Source organism: Podarcis liolepis (assembly GCF_965112155.1).
Source record: "Podarcis liolepis genome assembly, chromosome: 6".
Lineage (NCBI taxonomy): Eukaryota > Metazoa > Chordata > Lepidosauria > Squamata > Lacertidae > Podarcis > Podarcis liolepis.
Window position 1 is genome coordinate 37795089 of NC_139559.1, and position 24215 is coordinate 37819303.

At 42.1% G+C, this 24215-nt stretch overlaps 2 protein-coding genes across 8 annotated transcripts in view; both read right to left on the bottom strand.

The window, feature by feature from the left end:
• TRAF3IP3 (TRAF3 interacting protein 3) overlaps nucleotides 1-5680 on the bottom strand; it is a 35343-nt gene extending 29663 nt beyond the window's left edge. For 2 of the 4 annotated variants that reach the window (XM_083508950.1, XM_083508949.1), the window contains exon 1: nucleotides 4669-5680. Coding sequence is in view for 2 of the 4 variants with exons in the window: in XM_083508948.1 (XP_083365074.1) it covers nucleotides 4274-4289 (16 nt within the window). In the remaining 2 variants the exon portion in view is untranslated. Of the gene's footprint in view, nucleotides 1-4273; nucleotides 4480-4668 lie in introns of those variants that run through there. The other 2 variants (XM_083508948.1, XM_083508953.1) reach the window with 2 other exon arrangements.
• Nucleotides 5681-5891: 211 nt separating this feature from the next.
• HSD11B1 (hydroxysteroid 11-beta dehydrogenase 1) lies at nucleotides 5892-24215 on the bottom strand. 4 transcript variants are annotated; one of them, XR_014527502.1, is made up of 7 exons: nucleotides 23616-24215; nucleotides 22810-22940; nucleotides 15061-15172; nucleotides 12385-12570; nucleotides 11054-11197; nucleotides 6835-9499; nucleotides 5892-6783 (listed from the first exon to the last, which is right to left on the bottom strand). XR_014527502.1 is itself a non-coding variant. In XM_083509080.1 (6 exons), the coding sequence occupies exons 1-6, from the start codon at nucleotides 23701-23703 to the stop codon at nucleotides 9282-9284; spliced, it is 879 nt and encodes a 292-aa protein (XP_083365206.1). In that variant the 5' UTR covers nucleotides 23704-24210; the 3' UTR covers nucleotides 5892-9281. The 4 variants fall into 4 exon arrangements, 2 of the variants coding, with proteins under 2 accessions (XP_083365206.1, XP_083365207.1); XR_014527503.1 differs by lacking the exons at nucleotides 22810-22940; nucleotides 23616-24215 and adding an exon at nucleotides 19732-22246 and having other exon boundaries at nucleotides 15061-15794; XM_083509080.1 differs by having other exon boundaries at nucleotides 5892-9499; nucleotides 23616-24210.

Consider the following 24215-nt stretch of genomic DNA (forward strand, 5'->3'; position numbering starts at 1 on the left):
TCCCACTGTTTCCCAACCTCAGCTGCTCCCTCCTCAAGCTGCTGTTTTCTCTACTGAGGAAAAAAATAGAGGCACCCACAGTGCATGCTGGAATGTGTACTTTGCTTAACTAATATTATTCAAAGCAAGCTTCACTCTGGATTTAGAAGAGACATGATTGCTGCCCACCAAAGAAGACAGCTGCCACACATTTCGCATACTGGATCCAATATCCCAGACCCTCCAAGTGTCCCTATTTTCCAGGGACGTCCCTGATTTAGAGAAGCCATCCTGGTTTCTGATTAGATCCTGGAATGTCCCACTTTTCCATAGGACGTTCCTGTTTTCAGTGGCGAAAGGTTGGAGGGTATGGTAGGATGTCCCTATTTTCATTGGTGAAATGTTGGAGGGTATGGAATTATCTGACCCCCAAGCCTTCTGAAGGCAATCCTCTATAGGGAAGGCTTTTTTTAAACTGTTTTTTATTATGTTTTTATATATGTTGGAAGCTGCCCAGAGTGGCTGGGAGAACCCAGTAAGATGTGTGGCATATAAATAGTAAAATAATCATTAAGAAATGGGACGTCCCTATTTTCATTGGAGAAAGGTTGGAGGGTATGTTATTCAGGCCACTTCTGGCAGGAGCCAGTGAAATTAGAAAAATTCTATGATGCTTGTATGTGTGATTATGCATGTGTGATCTCAAAAAGCAAAGGCGCTCCTCCCTGTTATGTATCTCCTGTTTTGATGTGCAATGCAATCTCTTTTTAAAAATAAGTATATGGTTGACTTCATTTTCAGTCTTTCTCTTGTGAAAGTATTTCCTTCTAAGATGGGAATAGTCTCTTAAAAACAATTGAAAGAGTTAACAGAAAGGGTGGATAATTTATACATGACTTGAAACATTCATGTAGCCAACCACAGAAATGCAGGCTCACAGGATGACTTTCAAATGAATCATCTTTCTCAAAGTATGAGAGAAGTACAACAGTTTTTACATTTAGTGCTTACGGAGACAGTCAGACAGACAGACAAACAGATAGATAGATGCTTTTTTAATGTCCCTTTTGAATAACTTCAGAAACATGGCAGATAGTTAGGCCCTGAGTAGGTACCAAGCACATATTAAGTGGTTGGATAGCTCACCAGTCTAAACCCATCTTCAGTCCATTAGTACCTGACTGTTATCTCACATTTCATGACAACCTGAAATTATCAGGATCAGTATTGCTGGAATGATCTAAAAGGAAGACTGTAGTGCAGAAGAAGTGCCCTCCAGATATTATTAGACTCCAACTCCCACCATGCCCTGCCAGCATGGCCAGTGTTCACAGATGATAGGAGTTTTAGTACAGAAGTATCTGGAGGGCATTACATTGGCTAGACTTGCTGAGGGCTATGGTGTTCATGCACAGAACCCTACTGGCTACCATAGAATCATAGAGTTGGAAGAGACCACAAGGGCCATCGAGTCCAACCCCCTGCCAAGCAGGAAACACCATCAGAGCACTCCTGACATATGGTTGTCAAGCCTCTGCTTAAAGACCTCCAAAGAAGGAGACTCCACCACACTCCTTGGCAGCAAATTCCACTATCGAATAGCTCTTACTGTCAGGAAGTTCTTCCTAATGTTTAGGTGGAATCTTCTTTCTTGTAGTTTGGATCCATTGCTCCGTGTCCGCTTCTCTGGAACAGCAGAAAACAACCTTTCTCCCTCCTCTATGCGACATCCTTTTATATATTTGAACATGGCTATCATATCACCCCTTAACCTCCTCTTCTCCAGGCTAAACATGCCCAGCTCCCTTAGCTGTTCCTTATAAGGCATCGTTTCCAGGCCTTTGACCATTTTGGTTGCCCTCCTCTGGACACGTTCCAGTTTGTCAGTGTCCTTCTTGAACTGTGGTGCCCAGAACTGGACACAGTACTCCAGGTGAGGTCTGAGCAGAGCAGAATACAGTGGCACTATTACTTCCCTTGATCTAGATGCTATACTCCTATTGATGCAGCCCAGAATTGCATTGGCTTTGCTGTAGAGCAAAGCTTTCTAAACTTTTCATGTTGGCAACACATTTTTTAAACGTGCATAATTTCGTGACATGGTAATTCAGTTTTACTATCAAACCGGAAGTTAAACTGACCCCTTTCCAGCCCCAGGAGAAGCGCAGGGAACGTTTGTGCGACACACCTACACACTGCAGCCAACACACTAATGTGTCGTGACACACAGTTTGGAAAGCTCAGCTGTAGTGTAAACTCTATCCTTTATATATTATCAGTCCCTATTTCCCAGTTTAGCACTGCAGGAAATCTGCCTCTAGTGCAGTGAGAAACTGGAGGCAGATTGCACCTAGCAAAATTCATCGTGCTTGGAACTCCAATCTCCATAGGGTTTGTACCAAAACTTTTGCTGCTTATTGCTAGTCCAATGAGATAACATGAAGAATACCAAGATTAGTGAAAAAAGATTGTATCAAAGAGCCACAATATGGTTTGCCTTTTTAATTTTTATTCGGTAGGATTCCTTTTACTTGTATTCTTCATAGCCTTTTTGTCAAAAACCATTCAGGAATTTGTTCTTCATTTTCAACTCTTTCTCCCACTCACAGCCTGAGCACCTATCTTCTTCCCATACTGGACCTTATAAAGGTAAATGGGTTAATACTACTACTAATAATAATAATTTATACCCTGCCCATCTGGCTGGGTTTCCCCAGCCACTCTGGGCGGCTCCCAACTGAATATTTAAAAAACAATGTATACAGACAGGGTTAAGTGGAAAGTCAAGGCATATGTTTGCGATTAAACTTCCTTCATAGGATTTATATCCTAAAAAACAGGATAGAAATAATTATAGGATATAATAAAGTATTAATTTAAATAACAGAAAGCTGCAAAAGCTGAACAAGTATCTGTCCTTGCTGGCTAGCTTCTTATCCACAACTCTGTTGTTATGACACGAGGCAGCCAATTGGTGGGAACTGCAATACGTGTTCCATAAGTTGTTCATGAATTGCCACCACATTTGATGTTCACAAATGATTAGATAAAATGGTAGAAATAAGCAATTCAGGTTTCGTCTCCCTGCCACTAAAATTTAATTGTTCATTTTTCTGCACACACACACACACACAATATATTCACATTTGCATTTGCCACATGGTTGTTAGACAGGCTGTCCTCTTTCTACAAAATTCTGTCTGAATTTAATTCCATTTACTTTCTAGTATTGCAACACTGTACCAAAGCTCCTGCTTGAGGGCATACAGTAAATAGGTTTGTTTTGCAATTTCCTTGCTTTTTTCTTGCATTCAGACTTTCTTTGCACATCTTGTCTTGGCACATTTTATGAGCCAAATACCAGGGCTGGACCAAGACATTTTGCTGTTTGAGGCAAAGTACAGGGTGTCCTTCCCTGAGCATTCCAAGCCTAGACGCTTGGCAGCTAAATCTTTATTCAGCTGGGTGATGGGACAGTGTCCTGCATAACATGTGAGGCAGCAAGTTGGTTCAGAGAGGCAAAGGCATGCCATGTAGCAAACACAGCTCTGTCCTCCAACAGAGGGGAATGGCCAGGCTTGTCTTAGCAGGAACAACCAAGGGCTGCTGCTGCCGTCCCCCAGTATCTGCTACCTGAGGCAGGTGCATCTCATTTCCTATTGGTAGGGGTGGCCCTGCAAAATTCTCAGGTGAGATATCCTGAATGAGATATGTTACATTATTATTATTAACATTATCATCATCGTTAAATTAAATTTGTATACCACCCTATACCAGCAGGTCTAGTTATTTAGCTGACACATTATTTCATCCTCATTCTCTTTTACTGGTTCCATGCCACCTTTTCCCTCCTCTATTTTTTGCCACGTCCAGTTTAGATTGAGAGGCAGCATGAAAAGCTGCTATTTCTGCTTGCTTGAAGAAATAATGAAAGCTGTGTGCCGTAAGTGTTTAACTGTCATAAAGGGGGGCGGGAGGGAGAGAAAAGTATGGCGATCACCACCTCACTCCCTCTTAATGCCCACCACCACTGCAGTCATAGTTTGTTTGGTTTTTCCTGCGAGTTCCTTTTAAAAAGTGGAAGGTTCACACATATAATGTAATTTTATACTAAACATAACCAGTTCTTTATTTTCAAAAATCAATCCATTTCAAAGTCTAAAACTAGACAATATTTTAAACGAAGATTTTGAAGCCCATGCAGCCTGGCATATGAATTAATTCTGTACCCCCAAAAACTTATGCAACAGGTTCCCCCCCCCCCCGCCCCACAGAGAGCTTAGGAACTACCTGCCTTCTCCAGATGCCATTACTTTATTTTGTAGCTGCTTGGAAAAAACCTTAGATTAAAACCAGACTATGAAGATGAGAAGTGCTCTCTTTATTTAACCCACAAAACTGGGCACACTGCTGAGGCCTTTTAATCACATTATTGGTTTCCTTCTTCCAGTCTTGGCCAAAGTATTTGCCTCGGATGAACACAGATGCCCTTTATCTTTCCCTTGCAGGCATGGTTGCATACACACCAGTTTAATCAGGGGAAGTAATGCCTGCTCATGTTATGGCTGCACGTTGTCAATTGTGTTGTCAGAGGCTCAAAAGCAAAACATTCCTTTTTGTAGATTGCGTTTGCTTTCTATAACCCACAAACGAAAATGGAAGGTCATTACGAACAAGGGAAGTCCTTACCTTTGCTTTTCCATGGTGGGCCTGAGTGAACTCGACAAGATCCGAGAAGCCTGGCTCTTCACTTGCCGAGGCACAAGCGAGAAGATGCCCGTTTAGCTATCAAGTACTAACATGCTGCAACTGTCATTTTCATTCGGACGGCTTCACTTTGCTGCTCCGTTAAAAAAAGCAAAAAACAAAACAAAACAGGAACTATAAGCCACAACACTTTACCCTAGTTCCTCTCTTTCTCTGTCTCTCATTCTGGCTTACTCTGATATGACAAGGGAGGAGACAGGAAGCCCACAACTCTGCAAGCAGGTTCATGGTATAATAGTTTGACCTCATTGTGGTTGGGCAGTCAATGTATTTCTTTCACTATCGTTGGGACTGCAGCAACAGTTCTTTGCTGAATTTCTGTTATCAGTTTTGGCACCTTGAGCCTGTACTTCGTTCCAAGGGACTGTGGTTTGCACCCCGGGACCGAGTCAACCATGATATAATGGCATCAGCCATGATACCTTTTGGATTATGAACTCCTTGACTTGAGAAGAAATTAACGTTCATCCATTCTCAAGCATTGTGACAGTCAAGCTTTTAAGGTGGCAGTAGAATAGTGGTTTCTTTTGTGAGCTTTCAACCAGGAAGTCCTCCATCATTCTGACTTCTGCCAACAATTCAATTTTTTAAAAAAAGATGTGCTCTTAGACTAGTCACTGTGGTCCATTGCCCCCACCCTGTATCTATAATACTATGAGCAACTTAAAACACACTATAAACTTCCAACTTAGGCTGCAATAGTGTTCACACTTTCCTGGGAGTGAGCTGCATTTAATACAGCAGGATTTACTTCTTCCTCTTCCTCTACAGGTTGTTGGCAACACTGAAGATGGTGTCTGTGTTATGCCAAATTCTAGCTTGTTTGTTTGTTTAAATATTTATCCCACCTTTACTTACAAACACTCCCACAATTGCTAATGCTAAAAAGAACAGTAATGAAATCAAGACAACAACAAAAAATTTAAATTTAAAAAACCCAGATGAAATATAAATCACGACCATTGGTGCAAAATTTGAAGCCATAGCAGCAGATTAAAACCAATCTTAGTTAATATTTTGTATAAAGGCTTGGGGAAATAAATAGGCCTTTGGGGCTGAAAGGATATAATGCTTTGTGAACTGTCCCAAGGAAAGTCAATAACTAGGATGTCACAATTGAGAGGAAAAAATAGCACAGACAACTGTTTTAGTAGATATTATTTTAATGTATGCCCTTAGTTAGAAGGCACTTTCCTTGGTGTACAATCCTACAGTAGTAGGTTGTGAGAAGTTGTAGGACAAGCATCTCACAGTCACAGAAGAGCCCAGTTCCCTCCATTGCATAATCCCATCAGTTTAATTGAAAAATTACTTGGGGACTGATTTGCAAGTTCACACCAACCAGTTCACTATTTAAAGCAATATTCACCCGATGGATCCCATTATGTTACCTGTCATTCTTCCTTCTATAAAAACACAATACTGATACTGAAAGAGAGGGTGAAGTCTACTGAAAACAAAGTCTAAGTCCAGTCATGAACACTGAAAACAAACTCTAGAGGCAGGGCTTAGAAATGGCTGGCAAAAGTGGCAAACAAACAAGGTGATAACATTAGTATTGTAGTAGTGTAAATATTAGTACTATAAAATTTGGGGTGCTCTAAAGTGAAGTGAGTCTTGATTTGACAGCATAAATAGGTGATATGGGAGTAGGAATGGGTGAAGATGTTAATCTGGTTTCTCTTGGCTTCTAATTTCCAGTTTTCAGCTCAGTTCTTTACACTTCCAAGTCAATTTGCATTTTTTCAAAATAAGTCCTCATGAAAATTCATCAACATTTTTGTGTGAATTTTGCTTAATATAGGGCTTATCCACGCTGACCCTTTGCCCTGCTCTTTTCAGGCACAGGTCCGCACTTAAAAGCTCTGTCTCTGAGCAGAGTTTTTGCTAGGAATGCTCCAGAACAAACAAACAAAACAACTTCTGCTAATATAATGCAATTTTGTACAGTGGTACCTCGGGTTACATATGCTTCAGGTTACATATGCTTCAGGTTACAGACTCCGCTAACCCAGAAATATTACCTCAGGTTAAGAACTTTGCCTCAGGATGAGAACAGAAATCGTGCAGCGGCGGCACAGCGGCAGCAGGAGGCCCCATTAGCTAAAGTGGTGCTTCAGGTTAAGAACAGTTTCAGGTTAAGAGCAGACTTCCGGAACAAATTAAGTACTTAACCAGAGGTACCACTGTATCTTCTTTTCACCAATAGATGTATTGTTATTCACACTTTACCCTACTATGTGCATTTTTGTACACATTACTTAGCTGGAGAACTGCACCACAAAATTTGGAAAGTGTGAATTTTGAAGCATGGTTGTGTTTTAGTTTGCAAATGGTTTCAGGGAGTGAGAATCGGGTAAGTTTGGCCGATCAAGTTTCTCCTCCATGCCTGTACAGCAGACAGGAGATTTCCCCAAGTTGCCACCAAACTGAGATTTTATTTGCTTTGATGGTGTCAGAAGGCAACATATGCCTCTGACCTCTGACCTCACCAATAGGACAAATCATAGTTGTACAGCTTCAAACTTGCATTGATTTTACTGTGCCGGGGGACAACAGAACAAACCCTTTCATTTTCTAGGCCTTCCCTTCTTCTTTAAAATCCTTCACATTTTGCCATGAACCCATGCATCAATCCCTTTTGCACTGATTCATCTGGCTCTGTGTTCATCTGGGTTCAAATAGCAAGCTTTGCCCAACAATTTGTCTTCATTTCTCCACAGGCTCAGTTGGAGAAGCTTAAAATAATTTTGTTTCCTGATGAGGAAAGCTTTCAGGCTGCAAGTCTAACAATTTGCCTAAGCTAAGCCTTTGATACAATAAAATGAGAAGAGCTGTGTTTTCAGTACAGCTCATTTCTCATGCTGAGCTTTTAGGAGAAATGTGACAGAACAAAAACTGCTGGATGCTTAATATTTCTGGGAATCAGAAAACTATGCTCTTTCCCCTTATGGTTCCTGGACCTCACAGTGAGGGTTACAATCTTTCTGAATGAGAGATAATCAAAGCGAAAACACCTTGAAATTAGGGGTAAATTAAGCAGCATTGCATTTTCTATTCAAATATAACCAAGTAATACTTTAAGGAGCAATGTCAGTCTTTGAATGAAATATTGGTCATTCAGGGGACAGGAACCAGGAGTCCATAGGAGTTACTTCATTTGAATCTCTGAATAGGAAGCCTATTTGCTGGGACAAGAATACTCTGAAATAAGGTGCATTTCCTAATAATGATATTTACTCTCTGGAGGGGAGAGGATAGCTTGAGATCAAGATGCCACGTGGCTATTTAACAACGGTTAGAGACAAATCTAGACAAAGATAAATCATAGTAACATCAGGAACATTGCCAACCTAATGAACAGTGGCTAAAATAAGTAGGGCTCAAATACAGGAATCCCTACTGGGAGGGCATTCCAGAGTGGTGGGGGCTGTGGGACAATAGAGTATTTTCTCATATTTACAGTTAGGTTTTCCTGAATAATGCTAAACTGTGGTGTAACTTGCTTCCCCCCCTTCAAATAAACCACCAACAAGATTATATAACAGTAGTTTTAAAAGTAGACAATTCTTACGCAGAAGCAATATATTAAAGCACAGCATGGTTTCAAGAGCTGCCATGCCCTAGTTTCAGCTTGCTGGCATGTGTTCAGATCAATGTGGTGCCTGTGAATCTAATCCACCAGATGGGGGAGCCATTGGATGCACAAAAAACATTGCTTAAAAGGCCATAAATACAAAACCATCCCTTAATAAAATCAGTAGCATAATATGTATGTTATAACTTTAAAGATCAGGTTTTAAAAATGAAATAATGTCTTTTTCTGGAGGGAGGAGGGAAAGCAATATAAAGACATATTTACATATAGCTTTAATTTTACGTCTCCTTGTACCCATTCTGGGCAGCTAGAGCTAAAATTTTGGAGACAATTTCTTGCAAGAAATCAACTTTATATTTCCCTGACACATTTTTTTTACAACATTTTCAAATATGGATTTAGGTAGTTCAGTGTTTCTCCGTTGGTTAATTTTTTAAAGTGCAAAACCTCATGGGATGTATCAATCGTCGTTTCTCAACTGACAACAAGGCTTCCATAAGTGATATAGTAAGGAAATCAATTTCCTTCTTCTAATCCCCATGCCTCCCTAAATCTACTCTGAAGGGTCTCACAGCAGATTGGGAGGGGGAATGCAGATTGGGAGGGGTGCTGTCATAAAAAGCCCTCCCTTCCCTCCTCTGTCAATGGAAGACTTACAGTCAGTTGAGTGACATCTTTGGATACAGACCTATAACTTTACCTTTTTATCAGCAAAACTAGCTCTGTCAAAAATGAACCCCAAAGACTTCAAATTTTCACATTTGATTTTTGTATGTGGGTGCCAAATCTGAAATTTGGGCAGAGCTTTATTTCCAAGTGCACTAAGTTCTCAGTGCTCTTAAGTTCTAGGTGCTATTATATTTATTTATACCCCGCCTTTTTCCCTGACAGGGACTCAATGTGGCTAATATATAAAATAAGAAAAGCTAAAGAGCACTTAATCTTTCAGTTTTTCAACGTTATAATTCCTCTGAATGATATAATCCAGGAGATTTGGAGCCCAGTCCCGGATCAATAAAGGGATTCTTGTAGATAAATATTCATAATAAATCTCCCTTTGGCGCAGGGCTCCTCCCTTAATGATTTCCAGTGCACATTCCTCCTTTGGTGCTGCAGAGATCTGGACCACTCCAGAAGTTGCTTTCATGGCTGTTTCTAAGGGAAGAAAAGCAGCTCGAGTTAAGTAGGTACCCTCTGTCCAAGAAGTCAGTCAACAAGTGCCTCCTGGGCAGAGTGAATTATACCCAGGGATCAGCAACCTTTTTCAGCCATGGGCTGGTCCACCATCCCTCAGACCATGTGGTGGGCAGGGCTATATTTTGGGGGGGGAGGGAGGGGGGAAATGAATGAATTCCTATGCCCCACAAATAACCCAGAGATGCATTTTAAATAAAAGGACACATTCTACTCATGTAAAAACACACTGATTCCCGGACCATCTGCGGGCCGGATTGAGAAGGCGACTGGGCCACATCCAGCCTTAGATTGTCTACCCCTGCTTATACCTGTCTACTCAGAAGTAAACCCCATTAGGTTTAATGGGGCTCAGCCTCAGATAAATGTGTAAAGGATTGCAGTCTAGTGGAGCTGATAAGAAACTTTGCCTGGTTTTGTTTCCACTAAATACAGTGGTACCTTGGGTTACATACCCTTCAGGTTACATACACTTCAGGTTACAGACTCCGTTAACCCAGAAATATCGCTTCAGGTTAAGAACTTTGCTTCAGGATGAGAACAGAAATTGTGCTCTGGCGGCGCAGCAGCAGCAGGAGGCCCCATTAGCTAAAGTGGTGCTTCAGGTTAAGTACAGACCTCCGGAACGAATTAAGTACTTAACCCGAGGTACCACTGTAGTGCATCACTGAATTTCCAAGTGTGTGGGGGTGGTATGTGAGAATAGACGATTTCAGAGGAATTCAGATGACTAATTGCAGTGGCAGTTTCCACATCAGGAGTGTACCGTAGACCATATTTGGTACTGCCTTCACAGGATGAAACATTACAGCTTGTGGTGGTTGCCATCCGGTCATGGTTTTGCCCAAGTGGATCCCTACAACTTGTGCATTAGACAAGTGATTTGTTAGAAATCACTCTTTCAAGTTCTCAGGAATTTTGAGTTACATGTGCTGGCTGTTTCCAATGGTAACTCTTGTGTCTTTGTGCCGTTGCATGTGCAAGTGTGTGTTTATGTAAAAGGGTCTCTATGTAAAAGGAAGTCGAAGAAGCTCACATGGTTTGGAGGGAAGGAAAGCTCACAGTCAATTCCAGACCTAGAAATGTACCGTTAAACATTGCCCTCTTCTCTTCAGCACTGTTCCTTCTCTTCTAAATAATATATGATATATAGAGAAGAACTGAGGAACCATTTTATATTCTACTGATGCAAATGGATGCTTTTGAGTTAGAAATAACACTTCATCATTAATGCAAAAGTTTGCATATTCACTTCAGAAGCAATTTGCACGCCTTATCCATTGGCTTCATTGTCCAAACATAATTTATGGGCAAGCCTTACTTGAGAAGACGTTTCTTGGCAATTTCATGGCATTACAATCTATGGTGTTTTAGATTAGTAAAAAGGCAATAAACAAATGATCCATATTTACGTTCACGTTGTTGAAGTTGAGATCTGAAGGATTTTGAGCACAGCACAAACCTGCCAATGAAAGCCAGGTCCTTATAGTCAGGTTTCAAAATGTTAAATTGTACCTGTATCGATGAGTCCAAGGACGCAGAGTGTGATGGAAACGTTGGTGTTCTTCATGGCAAATTCTTGCCTCAAGGAGCTGAAAAACCCATCCAGGGCAAATTTTGTTGCAGAATAGTAAACAGTGAATGGGAATGCAACTTTGCCTGCAAATACAGTATAGCAATAGTACAGTCATGGCTGAATTCCACTTTAATCCTGCAGGTGGCAAAGTAAAACCAGCATTGCTTGCATCTCTGTGAGAGATATTTTCCCCCTTCCTGCTTCCATTTGTTTACTTATTATTTTGTTTATAAAATGTTTCCAAGTTATGTAAGCACTCTGAAACTTGAACTTATGGCATAACTGGACCTTGTAAGAATTTTTAAAAAGATATTGCATATCTTTCAAAGCTCTCAAGATGAACTGTTTCTCCCTCCCCACCCCCTCTATAGGGCTGTTTTGTATATTAGCAGTTATATGCAACTGATTATAGCCTGTGAAATTTTAAAGCAGAACAGAAACACTCTGATAGAAATGCAATGAAGAATTGTACAGAACCACACTTAATAAAAGCACAAGGCTGCTGGACTGTGACCCAGAGATCCTGTCAAATGCTTAGGGCACAAGTGGAGAAAGCTTAGTCCTCCAGAGGTTGCTGGACTACAACTCCCATCATCCCTGTCCCTTAGCCATCCTGACCGGGACCTAAGGTTGATGGGAGTTGTAGTCTAGCAACACCTGGAGGACTATAGAGTCCCGTCCGCTGTGCTAGGGTAAAGCTGCTATGAGGATTATTATGAATATATGAAATTCAGTTGAGATACCAATAGTAGAACACTTGAATACCGTTCCCTGAGCAGTGGCAGGAGACATTCAAAAATTAGCCCCTGGCCTGTCTCACAAGCAGAGAGAGAGGTGAAGGGACTAGAAGCCATCCTTGCAGAAGTGCCAATGGAAGAATTGAGTAGACCCATCCATATAATTCACACCGGGTTTGTTTTGTACCCTACAAAGGAGAACAGTCACCAGAATGACTGTTATGGAAAATTCCTTAGCCTTGCTATTGCTTAACAAGGTGAGCAGCTCAGAGATGGGTTTTTTTCATTAATGGGAGCATTTCAGGTAAGAAAACACATTAAAGATGTGTGTTGATCACCACACGTGATCTTTTTTGGAGTTGGCTGAGGGTGTGCACAATTGGAAGCTGCAACCAGCTGAGTGTGCAGTCATATATGTTCGCAGTCATCAACGTGCACGGCGATCATAGCAGGGAAATCAGAAATGTTTTAAGGAGCTCTAAGGCTCTGAGGGCCGCTGAGAGCTACTTCACACAAATGATGTTTGTACTCACCTGCCAAGGATGAAACCACTACGATGCTTCCTCCGCTGTTCTTAAGCATGGGAAGAGATGCAACTGTCATGGTCACATAGCTTAAGAAATTGATATTCAGGACCTTTTGCATATACGCAACATCACTATTGAAATAGCTTAAGAAGGCAGGGCTAACATGATTCAGAATAAGCATATCTAGACCTCCTAAAAACAGAAAAGGGTTGTTAGAATTGTTTGTCTTGATCAGCTATCCTAGCAATGCTGTTTAATTTCTAAAAGAAGAGATACTTGAATGCCTGGTTCCGACCCATGTGTCTGCATAACTTGAGGTGCCTAACTGAAGGACCCAGCTGTGTCACTGCCATTTTTTCCTGCATTTGGTCCAGAGTTTCTGGACTCAGCTTGTGCTTGCAACAGGCTTGTTATCTCAAGGAAACAATGTTAGAATGACAACCCTGAAGCAATGATTCACATTTTCCTGGGTGTGATCTAGCTCTGATCTGCAGCAGAGGTAAGGCTGGGCAAGGTTTTCTATCAGGCCATCTATATTTCAGTGAGTTATGATGCTCCGTACAAGCCTGTGCCTGATTCAGGGCATATAAGGCTGTTAACACTTCACACTGGAGCCAAACTCTTCAGGTAGATTTGGAGTACTTCCAGTTGTGTGCTTCTAGCTAGGGAGGTCCATGGTTCAGTTCCCAGTGTGTCAGCCATGCAATCATGTCACAAAAGCTTCTGCAAAATGGTTTGGTGAGTGTGAGCAACTGGGGTCGTACCGGGCCAGAAGGCTTCACATTCCTGATTCACAGAGAGTTGCAGCCCATGAGAATCAAAAACAGAGCTTAAAGCTTTGGAAAGCTTTGGAAAGCTTTAAGAGCACTTAATAGCATAGCAGAACTCGGACTAGCTTTCTCTATCAGGTTAATGAGTGATGCTTATACTACTATGGTAGTGGCCATTTTGGAACTGAAGATTTCAGGACATCTTTTCTTTGATTAAGTACTTCACCAAAGCCACAACATAGTAGTATGTGTTAATTAGCTAAATATTAGGCATAAAAGGGCAGTTTTAACAAAAACAGGGGAGTAAGTAGTCTAGTGTTCCACCAAGGAGTTCTATTGGAACACATTATTATGATTTGGAGTTAGGGTGAGCATTGCGGTGACCAAGGTTGTGAATGATACCAAATTACGGTATTCAGCATTGTGAAAATCCAAGTGGACTGTGAGGAGCAGGTTTAGAAGAATCTCTTCAAATTGAGTGAATGTGTGAGATTCAGGTTGCTTCCAAACTTGCCTTTCCCCTGGAATATTTTATTCATTCATATGTTACAGGGAATACAGATAAGCACTGGCATTCCACTGTTTTGTCCGTTATCCTCCCACGCTTTTACAGGGATGATTTTGGGATTCTTCTTTTCTCTACTCGTAATACACAGCACTTCCACACAGGGCCTTAATATTCTAACGATGTTGGTAACAGGTTTTATTTTCCTTAGAAAGGATGCACTTAGATTAAATAGAGGAGAACAGGCTGGCACTGGTGCCAATGTGGATGCTGTGGAAAATCTGCAGCTACGGGGAGTGCTCATCCCACAATAAATACCTCCTGGAAGCACCCATAGGTGCTGCGCCAGTGTGGACAGACATACAGCAGGAGTGAGTTGCGAGGCACTTGATGGCAGGGTTGAGTTTCCTGCATTGCTCTGACCCACTAAACTTTCCACTATTAATTTCTGGAATTTGTTGCTACAAGATGTAGTGATGAATGATCACCAACTTGGGCAGCTTTAAAAGGTGACCAAACAATCTATTATGGAGGATAAGGCTATCAATTTATGATGGCTGTGTAGAAGCTCCAGGTTCTGTGGCAGTCTACACCTGAATATTGATTGATGAGATCATGAGTGGGAGAGGGCTATTATCTTCATGTCCTGCGTATGAGCTCCCTATGGGTATCTGGTGTGGAGAGAGTCTCTTCCTTTAAATTCCTGGGAGTTTACCTTAGTGAAGACCTCACTTGGAAAAACAATATAACTCAAGTGGTTAGGAAGGTCCAACAGAGACTCGATTTTCTCAGGGTCTTGCAAAAGAACAATGTTAAACAACAGCTGATGACCTCCTTCTACTGGTCCACAATAGAAAGTGTCCTCTCATATTGTATCACAGTGTGGTACGTTGGCTTGACAGCCACAGACACAAAGTCTTTACAGAGAGTGGTGAACACAGCACATGATATCATGGGCTGTCCCCTGAGCCCGCTAGATGACATCGCAAGGGATCGTTGCCTTAGGAGAGCAAGAAAAATTCTCAGGGACGATTCACACCCCAGCCAGCACCTCTTTAATCTTCTACTTTCGGGTAGGAGATATAGAAGTATAATCAGTCATATCAACAGGCTAAAAAAACAGTTTCTATCCATGGGCTATTAGGCTGCTGAATGGAAAATAATATAGTGCAACTGACATTTGGGGTTGGTGTGTTGTGTGACAAGCACACAGACTGCAATGAGATTGAGTGTTTGTCGGGGGGAATTTCATTGTACACAGGTTGTACATTGACAATAAAGGTATTATTTATTTTTTTTATTATTATTATTATTAGTTGACCACTGTGGCAAACAGGGCCCTGGACTTGATGGGCTTTTGGTCTGATCCAGCACAGCACTTCTGATGTCCTTATAAAGTAAGCATACCCCACAATTCCTCTGCTTTCTTCACCACAGACTGAGCGAATGCCATGTCTTCCATGCTGCCATTTATGTAGCTGGCAGATGCTGCCCCCAGCTCCAAGCACTGAGCAACCACCTGAAACAAAGAGGAAAGGAGAATTCTGGAGACTCGTTGCCCTTTCAGCCCCTTTTGCATCCCAGCAAATTAAATTCCTATGCTATGCAGCATTGCAAGGAAACAGCTGGCTAGTTCAGCTTACCAGAATACTCTGAGCACAACATTTTTTCGGGGGTGGGGTGGAGGCTGTGTGCTTAAAGGGTCAGCATTATTAGTGGGGAATTTCTAATGGAAAAAGCAGCTTCATCAAAGTTTCCAGCTGCAAGAACACTGAATTTCTCATTTGTAAAAATCAAAATGAAGCAAAATGGGCTTGAACATTCTTAAAATGAACTTGCAAATTCTGGGTATGGGCTCTGGCTTTAGAACTTTATCCCTTACTAGTGTCACCGCAACAGCTGCTGTCACAGCCATGTCAGGCTTCTAGCTTGCTTTTACAAATGTATTGGAAGTCCTAAAAATGTGTCTGTAATCATGACCATATTTTGTATTGAGCAAGAGCTGCATTTTAAAGTCTGCAACAATATTCAGGAGACCATTGGATTTTCTATAATCAGGGCAGGTGGAAAATCTTCATTATTCCAGTTTGACAGACTTAATTGTAAGTGTCACTGGCTCTCTAGTACCTAGTTTTTGCATTCTTCTTTGTTGTTGTTGTTTAGTCGTTTAATCGTGACCGACTCTTCGTGACCCCATGGACTAGAGCACGCCAGGCACTCCTGTCTTCCACTGCCTCCCGCAGTTTGCTCAGACTCATGTTTGTAGCTTCAAGAACGCTGTCCAACCATCTCGTCCTCTGTCGTCCCCTTCTTCTTGTGCCCTCAATCTTGCCCAACATCAGGGTCTTTTCCAGGGAGTCTTCTCTTCTCATGAGGTGGCCAAAGTATTGGAGCCTCAGCTTCACGATCTGTCCTTCCAGTGAGCACTCAGGGCTGATTTCCTTCAGAATGGATACGTTTGATCTTCTTGCAGTCCATGGGACTCTCAAGAGTCTCCTCCAGCACCAGAATTCAAAAGCATCAATTCTTCGGCGATCAGCCTTCTTGATGGTCCAGCTCTCACTTCCATACATCACTACTGGGAAAACCATAGCTTTAACTATACGGACCTTTGTTGCTAAGGTGATGTCTCTGCTTTTTAAGATGCTGTCTAGGTTTGCCATCGCCTTTCTCCCAAGGAGCAGGCGTCTTTTAATTTCGTGACTGCTGTCACCATCTGCAGTGATCATGGAGCCCAAGAAGGTAAAATCTCTCACTGCCTCCATTTCTTCCACTTCTGTTTGCCAGGAGGTGATGGGCCCAGTGGCCATGAGCTTCGTTTTTTTGATGTTGAGCTTCAGACCATATTTTGCGCTCTCCTCTTTCACCCTCATTAATAGGTTCTTTAATTCCTCCTCACTTTCTGCCATCAAGATTGTGTCATCTGCATATCTGAGGTTGTTGATATTTCTTCCGGCAATCTTAATTCCGGCTTGGGATTCATCCAGCCCAGCCTTTCACATGATGAATTCTGCATATAAGTTAAATAAGCAGGGAGACAATATACAGCCTTGCCGTACTCCTTTCCCAATTTTGAACCAATTACTTGTTCCATATCCAGTTCTAACTGTAGCTTCTTGTCCCACATAGAGATTTCTCAGGAGACAGATGAGGTGATCAGGCACTCCCATTTCTTTAAGAACTTGCCATAGTTTGCTGTGGTCCACACAGTCAAAGGCTTTTGCATAGTCAATGAAGCAGAAGTAGATGTCTTTCTGGAACTCTCTAGCTTTCTCCATAATCCAGCGCATGTTTGCAATTTGGTCTCTGGTTCCTCTGCCCCTTCGAAATCCAGCTTGTACTTCTGGGAGTTCTCGGTCCACATACTGCTTAAGCCTGCCTTGTAGAATTTTAAGCACCTTGCTAGCGTGTGAAATGAGTGCAATTGTGCGGTAGTTGGAGCATTCTTTGGCACTTCCCTTCTTTGGGATTGGGATGTAGACTGATCTTCTCCAATCCTCTGGCCACTGCTGAGTTTTCCAAACTTGCTGGCATATTGAGTGTAGCACCTTAACAGCATCATCTTTTAAAATTTTAAAGAGTTCAGCTGGAATATCATCACTTCCACTGGCCTTGTTATTAGCAGTGCTTTCCAAGGCCCATTTGACTTCACTCTCCAGGATGTCTGGCTCAAGGTCAGCAACCACGCTTCCTGGGGTATACGAAACATCCATTTCTTTCTGGTACAGTTCCTCTGTGTATTCTTGCCACCTCTTCTTGATGTCTTCTGCTTCTGTTAGGTCCTTTTCACTTTTGTCTTTTATTATGGAAATCTTTGTACAAAATGTTCCTTTCATATCTCCAATTTTCTTGAACAGATCTCTGGTTTTTCCCATTCTATTGTTTTCCTCTATTTCTTTGCATTGCTCATTTAAGAAGGCCTTCTTGACTCTCCTTGCTATTTTTTGGAGATCTGCATTCAATTTCCTGTATCTTTCACTATCTCCCTCGCATTTTGCTTGCCTTCTCTATCCCGCTATTTGTAAGGCCTCGTTGGACAGCCACTTTGCTTTCTTGCATTTCCTTTTCATTGGGATGGTTTTAGTTGCTGCCTCCTGTATAATGTTGCGAGCGTCCATCCATAGTTCTTCAGGCACTCTGTCCACCAAATCTAAATCCTTAAACCTGTTCCTCACTTCTACTGTGTATTCATAAGGGATTTGATTTAGATTGTATCTTACCGGCCCAGTGGTTTTCTCTACTTTCTTCAGTTTAAGCTTGAATTTTGCTATAAGAAGCTGATGATCTGAGCCACAGTCAGCTCCAGGTCTTGTTTTTGCTGACTGTATAGAGCTTCTCCATCTTTGGCTGCAGAGAATATAATCAATCTGATTTCGATGCTGCCCATCTGGTGATGTCCACGTGTAGAGTCGTCTCTTGTGTTGTTGGAAAAGAGTGTTTGTGATGACCAGCTTGTTCTCTTGGCAGAACTCTATTAGCCTTTGCCCTGCTTCATTTTGAACTCCAAGGCCAAACTTGCCAGTTGTTCCTTTTATTTCTTGACTCCCTACTTTAGCATTCCAATCCCCTATAATGAGAAGAACATCCTTCTTTGGTGTCATTTCTATGAGTTGTTGTAAGTCTTCATAGAATTGGTCAGTTTCAGCTTCTTCAGCACCAGTGGTTGGTGCATAAACTTGGATTACTGTGATGTTAAAATGTCTGCCTTGGATTCGTATCGAGATCATTCTATCATTTTTGAGATTGCATCCCAGTACAGCTTTTGACACTCTTTTGTTGACTATGAGGGCCACTCCATTTCTTTTACGGGATTCTTGCCCACAGTAGTAGATGTGATGGTCATCCAAACTGAATTCGCCCATTCCCGTCCATTTTAGTTCACTGATGCCCAGGATGTCAATATTTATTCTTGCCATCTTATTTTTGACCACATCCAACTTACCAAGGTTCATGGTTCTTACATTCCAGGTTCCTATGCAATATTTTTCTTTACAGCCCGATAATAAATGTTGGAAGTGTAAAGAGACTGAAGGTACCTTTTATCACCTTTGGTGGACATGCCCGAAGATTAAGGCCTTCTGGGAAATGATCTACAATGAAATGAAAAAGGTACTTAAATGTACCTTTCCTAAAAAACCAGAGGCCTTTCTCTTGGGCATTGTCGGCCAATTGGTGACAAAGAAAGATAGAACTTTTTTTATGTATGCCACAACAGCAGCAAGAATACTCATCGCAAAGTATTGGAAGACACAAGATTTACCCACTGTGGAAGAATGGCAGATGAAAGTGATGGACTATATGACATTGGCCGAGATGACAGGCAGAATCCGTGACCAACGAAAAGAGACGGTGGAAGAGGAGTGGAAAAAATTTAAAAGCTACCTTAAGGACTACTATAAACTTAATGAATGCTAAAATGTTGTGGTTTCCAGAAGCAAAAGGGTACAGGGATATAAGGTTAGACTATAAAAGAGGACTAAGATGATAGAGATTGGAAAGTAACAATTGGGAGTTGCTAGTTGAATTATGGACATTGGGATGCAGAGAGGGGGGGTATGGGGAAGTCCAAGAAAAGAGGTTTATGAAAATATGTTTGAAATTATACGTGTATGTTTGTCTTTTTTAGTGTTTGTTTGTTTTTCTTAAAAATGTTGTAAAACCAATAAAAAATTTATAAAAAAAAAAAATATTTTTCTTTACAGCATTGGACTTTCCTTTCGCTTCCAGGCATATCCGCAACTGAGCGTCCTTTCGGCTTTGGCCCAGCCGCTTCATCAGCTCTGGATCTACTTGTACTTGTCCTCCGCTCTTCCTCAGTAGCATGTTGGACGCCTTCCGACCTGAGGGGCTCATCTTCCAGCGTCATAACTTTTATATGCCTGTTGTCTTTGTCCATGGAGTTTTCTTGGCAGGGATACTGGAGTGGTTTGCCGGTTCCTGCTCCAGGTGGATCACGTTTGGTCAAAACTCTCCACTATGACCTGTCCATCTTGGGTGGCCCTGCACGGTATAGCTCATAGCTTCTCTGAGTTATTCAAGCCCCTTCGCCATGGCAAGGCAGTGATCCATGAAGGGGACATTCTTCTTTACAATATAACAAATAATTTAAATATAAAGGCTATTAAAATCTAAGCAAAGGTGATGCATAAGTATGTACTAAGCATAGAGTGCTGGCGTAGTTGCAGTAGTTAACCCTATCATAGGCTGTGTTACTTTTTCTGTTAAGTAATTCAGTCAGTGTACAAAGATAAAGATCCCTAGCTTGGACCCACTTCTACCAAAACTTGCTAGGCTGAAAGTCTGGTGCAGGGTTTCCCAGACTTGGGTCTCTAGCTGTTTTTTGAACTACAATTCCCATCATCCACGACCACTGGTCCTGCTAGTGAGGGATGATGGGAGTTGTAGTTGAACAACAGCTGGGGTAGTCAATGTGCTGCCCCCAACAGATGTTGTTGGCTACAGATCCCATCATCCAATGTTCAAGGATGATGGATATTCAAGGATGATCTGGAGGGCTCCATGCTGGCTATCCCTGATGGAGACAGTGCTGAGCTAGATGGACCAGTGGCAACTTCCTGTGTTCCCATGAATGGCTGGAGGAAAGGCAGTGCGCCTGTGCCAGAAAGAAGCAAGCTCGACACTAGACATGCAGATGCATGCATGCAAGTGGGCACACCAGCTTCAAGGCTGAAGCCACATCAATGAAGGAATCACTCCACCCCTCACCAGCCCTTCTTCCTTGACTTTGCAGTGAATGATGGAGCATGTTGGGCGCTGCTGGCAAAGAGGTTTCCCCCCCTCCTGTGCTGCAAGACTTTGGCTGTACCAACACTATCCTAACAGCTCCAAGCAGGCATTGGCTCAGTGCTAATGCACAGATTACACTGGCAAAAGGTCCCAGGCTTAACCCCCTGCGTCCTTGGTGGTTAACTCCCCCTGTAAACAGTTGTTCTAGCGCAACTGGGGTTTGGGGGAAATATAGCTACTTGTGGAGCATAAGGGTCCAGGGACTGATATTGCTGGAGGTTGTTAAACTTAATGTGTCTCAAGAAGGGATAGATTAATGCAGGCATAGACACACTCAGCCCTCCAGATGTTTTGGGACTACAACTCCCATCATCCCTGACTACTGGTCCTGTTAGCTGGGGATGATGGGAGTTGTAGTCCCAAAACATCTGGAGGGCTGAGTTTGCCTACGCCTGGATTAATGGCAAAGGCAACCAACCAAGGAGCAGGTCAATAGGCATTCCCATCCCGCTCTAACATGCAATCACAGGACCTCAGATTTTTAGAATTCTTTGAAATGATGGCAGTGTCTGATTGTTCGCCAACTCCATGTCCCATTTCTGGCTTGACAATCTTGCAAAAGGGCATGTTGTTAATCTCCTAACTCTGAAATCAGAAGGGTTTGGTGAAGTCATTTACACTATGGTGCCTTATCTTTAAAGTACTGCTTCTTGCCTGCCATGTCCCAGAATTGGATAATGGCATTGCCAATGCCCTGTTCTCTACTCAGACAGTGCAATTTCATCAGCTTGGCTTAGTGGCCAGAAGCGAAGCAGAGGCAATGCCCACAGCTCTGTGTGATCATGGCAGGATGAGCCCGAATGCTCTAAAATGTTGGGAGAAAATCCTTGAAAAGATATTAGGCGACGTTGCATTCAAATATGTTTATGTTGGGAGCAATGTGAACAATTCAGGTTAGGAGGGGCAGGCCTTAGGGCTGCACAGCTTCCAGTCTCACTGTGAATTTGTTGTATAAAACACAAATAAAGTTGTGGACCTTAATGAGCCTAATACACACTGCCTCTTCTTGCCTGGCTAAGGGTGCAAATAGGAACAAATGGAGTTGAGTTCCAGCATTTCAAGTCGCTCTGTGGGTTGCTATTGTCTATTGTCTATAAAACCTCCTGGGTTGTTTCTTTTTCCACTCTAGGGCAATAATCTTCCCACATCTGTGCTTCTCACACTGCTGTTTGTCATTATTGACATGCATGGTGACCCTTGGGTGGTTTTTCCTAGTTCTGTGTACTGAACTCTCTGTTCTTCAGGTTCTGAAAAAGTATTCTTCCATTGCAGAAGAGACTTCCACCGTCCCGCCTCTTTCTCACTTTAGGATTTAGAATTTGAGTGGATGAGGGGTCAGGCTTATCTTATCACTGCAAAGTGGCTGTGGGTGCGTCTTGTGTTTTTCTTTCCATGAAATGTTTCTCCAGAGCTCCACAGTCTTCCCAGCAGCCTGCACTTCCTGATCTGGTAAAGGCCCATGGGGGGATGTTACTGCATGATTTCTTCCCCTGAGTTTGAATTGAAACATAGGAAGCCAGGAGGGCTCGCTGCCAAGGCACAGAGAACAGTGTGATCACTGATTTGGTGTTTTTTTGTTTTGTTTTTTGAAGGAAGTCCTTTAAAAATCATTTTTCAATGGTTTCTTTAAAAGGAAAAAATAAAATTAAAACCCTTTACTTTTCAAACAACAACAGCCAATAGCTGCCAGGAGCCTCCCCGCTTTCCCATGCTTACAGAAAAGTGCAGCCAAGGACATCATGGCTTTTTCAGGAAATGCAGGCACCCAGGAATGCTGCAGAGTACAGACCACTGGAGAGAGGATTTGCAGAATGAAAGGGAAAAAATGCTCAGAAACATCCCATAACCAACCTGAAAGTAACGTAAGCACAAGAAAAGGCCTGCATGCAACCCACCAGGAATTCTCCAAATTTTTATCTTTTCTTTCATAATTTTTGAATGCCCTTATATGTGGATCCCTTTTCCCATGAGTCACACTTCTGTAACGGCACCTACTGCCTCTTTCTTCCATTTTTATGAGCAAATGCATTGATATTCCTGTAAATTGATATTCCTGTAAATTGAGACATGCATTCACACTCTGCTGGTGGTAAAACTGCAAAACCTAAATTGCATCTGGAAATAAATAAATTTATATAAATCTGAATTTTAGTAAAGCATACGACTCTCCCTTCCTTCCTGTCAGGTTTGGCAATTTATCGTCACCCGTATGTGAATGTTTATCCCAATGCACATAAATATGAATTTTACATTCATGGGGTTACACATTATCTATCACCTGTGTGTGCAGGTGACTCTACAGAAGCATGCCCAGTAAAAGGCATGCATATATGAGTATATGACATTTACTTTCTGGAGCTTGGCTTCTGTTCGCGCAGTGATCAGTATGTGGGAGCCCATGCGTGCCAGGTGGTATGCCATCTGCTCACCGATTCCAGTGCTTGCCCCAGTAACAATCACACGCTTCCCTTTCAGCATTTCTGGAGAGCAAGATATAGGGACAGCCATTTATAAAGATCGCATTAAACACACCACCCAATCCTAAATCAGTCTCTAAAAGGGCAAGAAGCTCAAGAAGAGAAACAGCCATTTCTGCCTGCCGATCAGTTGCCCAGTCCCAACAATCTTCCAGTCTAATCTGCATTCTTCTCCCAAGAAACCAGCAGTCATAAGAATTGCTAACATTCCAAAAAGGATGCAGAATGCCAAGACAGCCATTTATTTTTGTTGTTGTTATTTTACTCTAATTAAACATGAACATGCATTTCTTTTTCAAGCCACTTCATACGTTCAGCTTTCTTGAAGTTTTTGAAGCAACTATACAATTAAGCAACTTTAAAGAAAGCCCAATCCTTTTCGAAATAGACAAAATATGAAAGGCTGTTGGAGAATCCAAATGGCAAGCCTCCTAACCACACCTGTTTGCAGGAAGAAAAAAAAATAGCCCTGCCTGTTGCATGATGTATTTCAAAGGCTTGCCAAGCAAAGCCTTCTATTATCGGCAATGCAAGCAACGCCCAGACATGTTTCGTTTTAGGCTTGCACCAGTTCCTGTATAAAAACCATTCCAGTGTGACTCCTTTCTCTTTCTCCCCCTCCGTCTCCCCCCTGCTTTTATTTTAAAATGTCTTTACTTAAAAACAACAACAACTTACCCGGCTTAAAGTCTTCATTTCCCGAATAAAAAAAGAAGGCCAAGATCAGTCCTGCAAAAAGAACCAGAATCTTTTGCAGCAGACCCATCCCACTGCAGAGTCAGGAAATAATCAAGCATGAGAAGCAAGGAGGAGGAGGGAAAAAAAGCCCTGCAGAGCTGTTCCAGACAGAGGGAGCAATGTCTATGCTGCAAAAACCTGGTAGCATAGAGGCAGCAACTTGCCCAAATGTCCAACCTTCTGACAATTCAGGGTACTCGTGGCAACAGCTCCATCACAAGCCTCTAATTTACTGTTTGTCAAGAGTTGATAAACTTCGGCCTACGTGATCTTTGGATCCTGGCTGTCCCATTTCATATTTCCTGTCCCTACGTTTAAAATAGAGAAATTTGCACAACACCCTGAAAGAGGTGTGTCTTTGCTGAAAAGCATCAAGTTTCACTTCAGAGAAGATCCTAGGCTGCCTACTCCAGGTGGGCTATTTTTTTATTAAAAAAAAAAAATCATTGTTTAACATCTGCCAGGCATAGACCCCCCACACAGCACAAGGCTCAAGTGCAAGAAGCTTATGACTTCCACCCCAAAGAGCTTGCAGAGACT

Coding starts and splice junctions, on each gene's coding strand:
- HSD11B1 (XM_083509080.1), bottom strand. CDS start 23,703: ATGGGTCTGCTGCAAAAGATTCTGGTTCTTTTTGCAGGACTGATCTTG. Junction 11,198..12,384: donor AGTGGTTTCATCCTTGGCAG/GTGAGTACAAAC, acceptor CTGTATTTGCAG/GCAAAGTTGCATTCCCATTC. Junction 9,500..11,053: donor CCTTGGACTCATCGATACAG/GTACAATTTAAC, acceptor TTCTTCCCTTAG/AAACAGCCATGAAAGCAACT.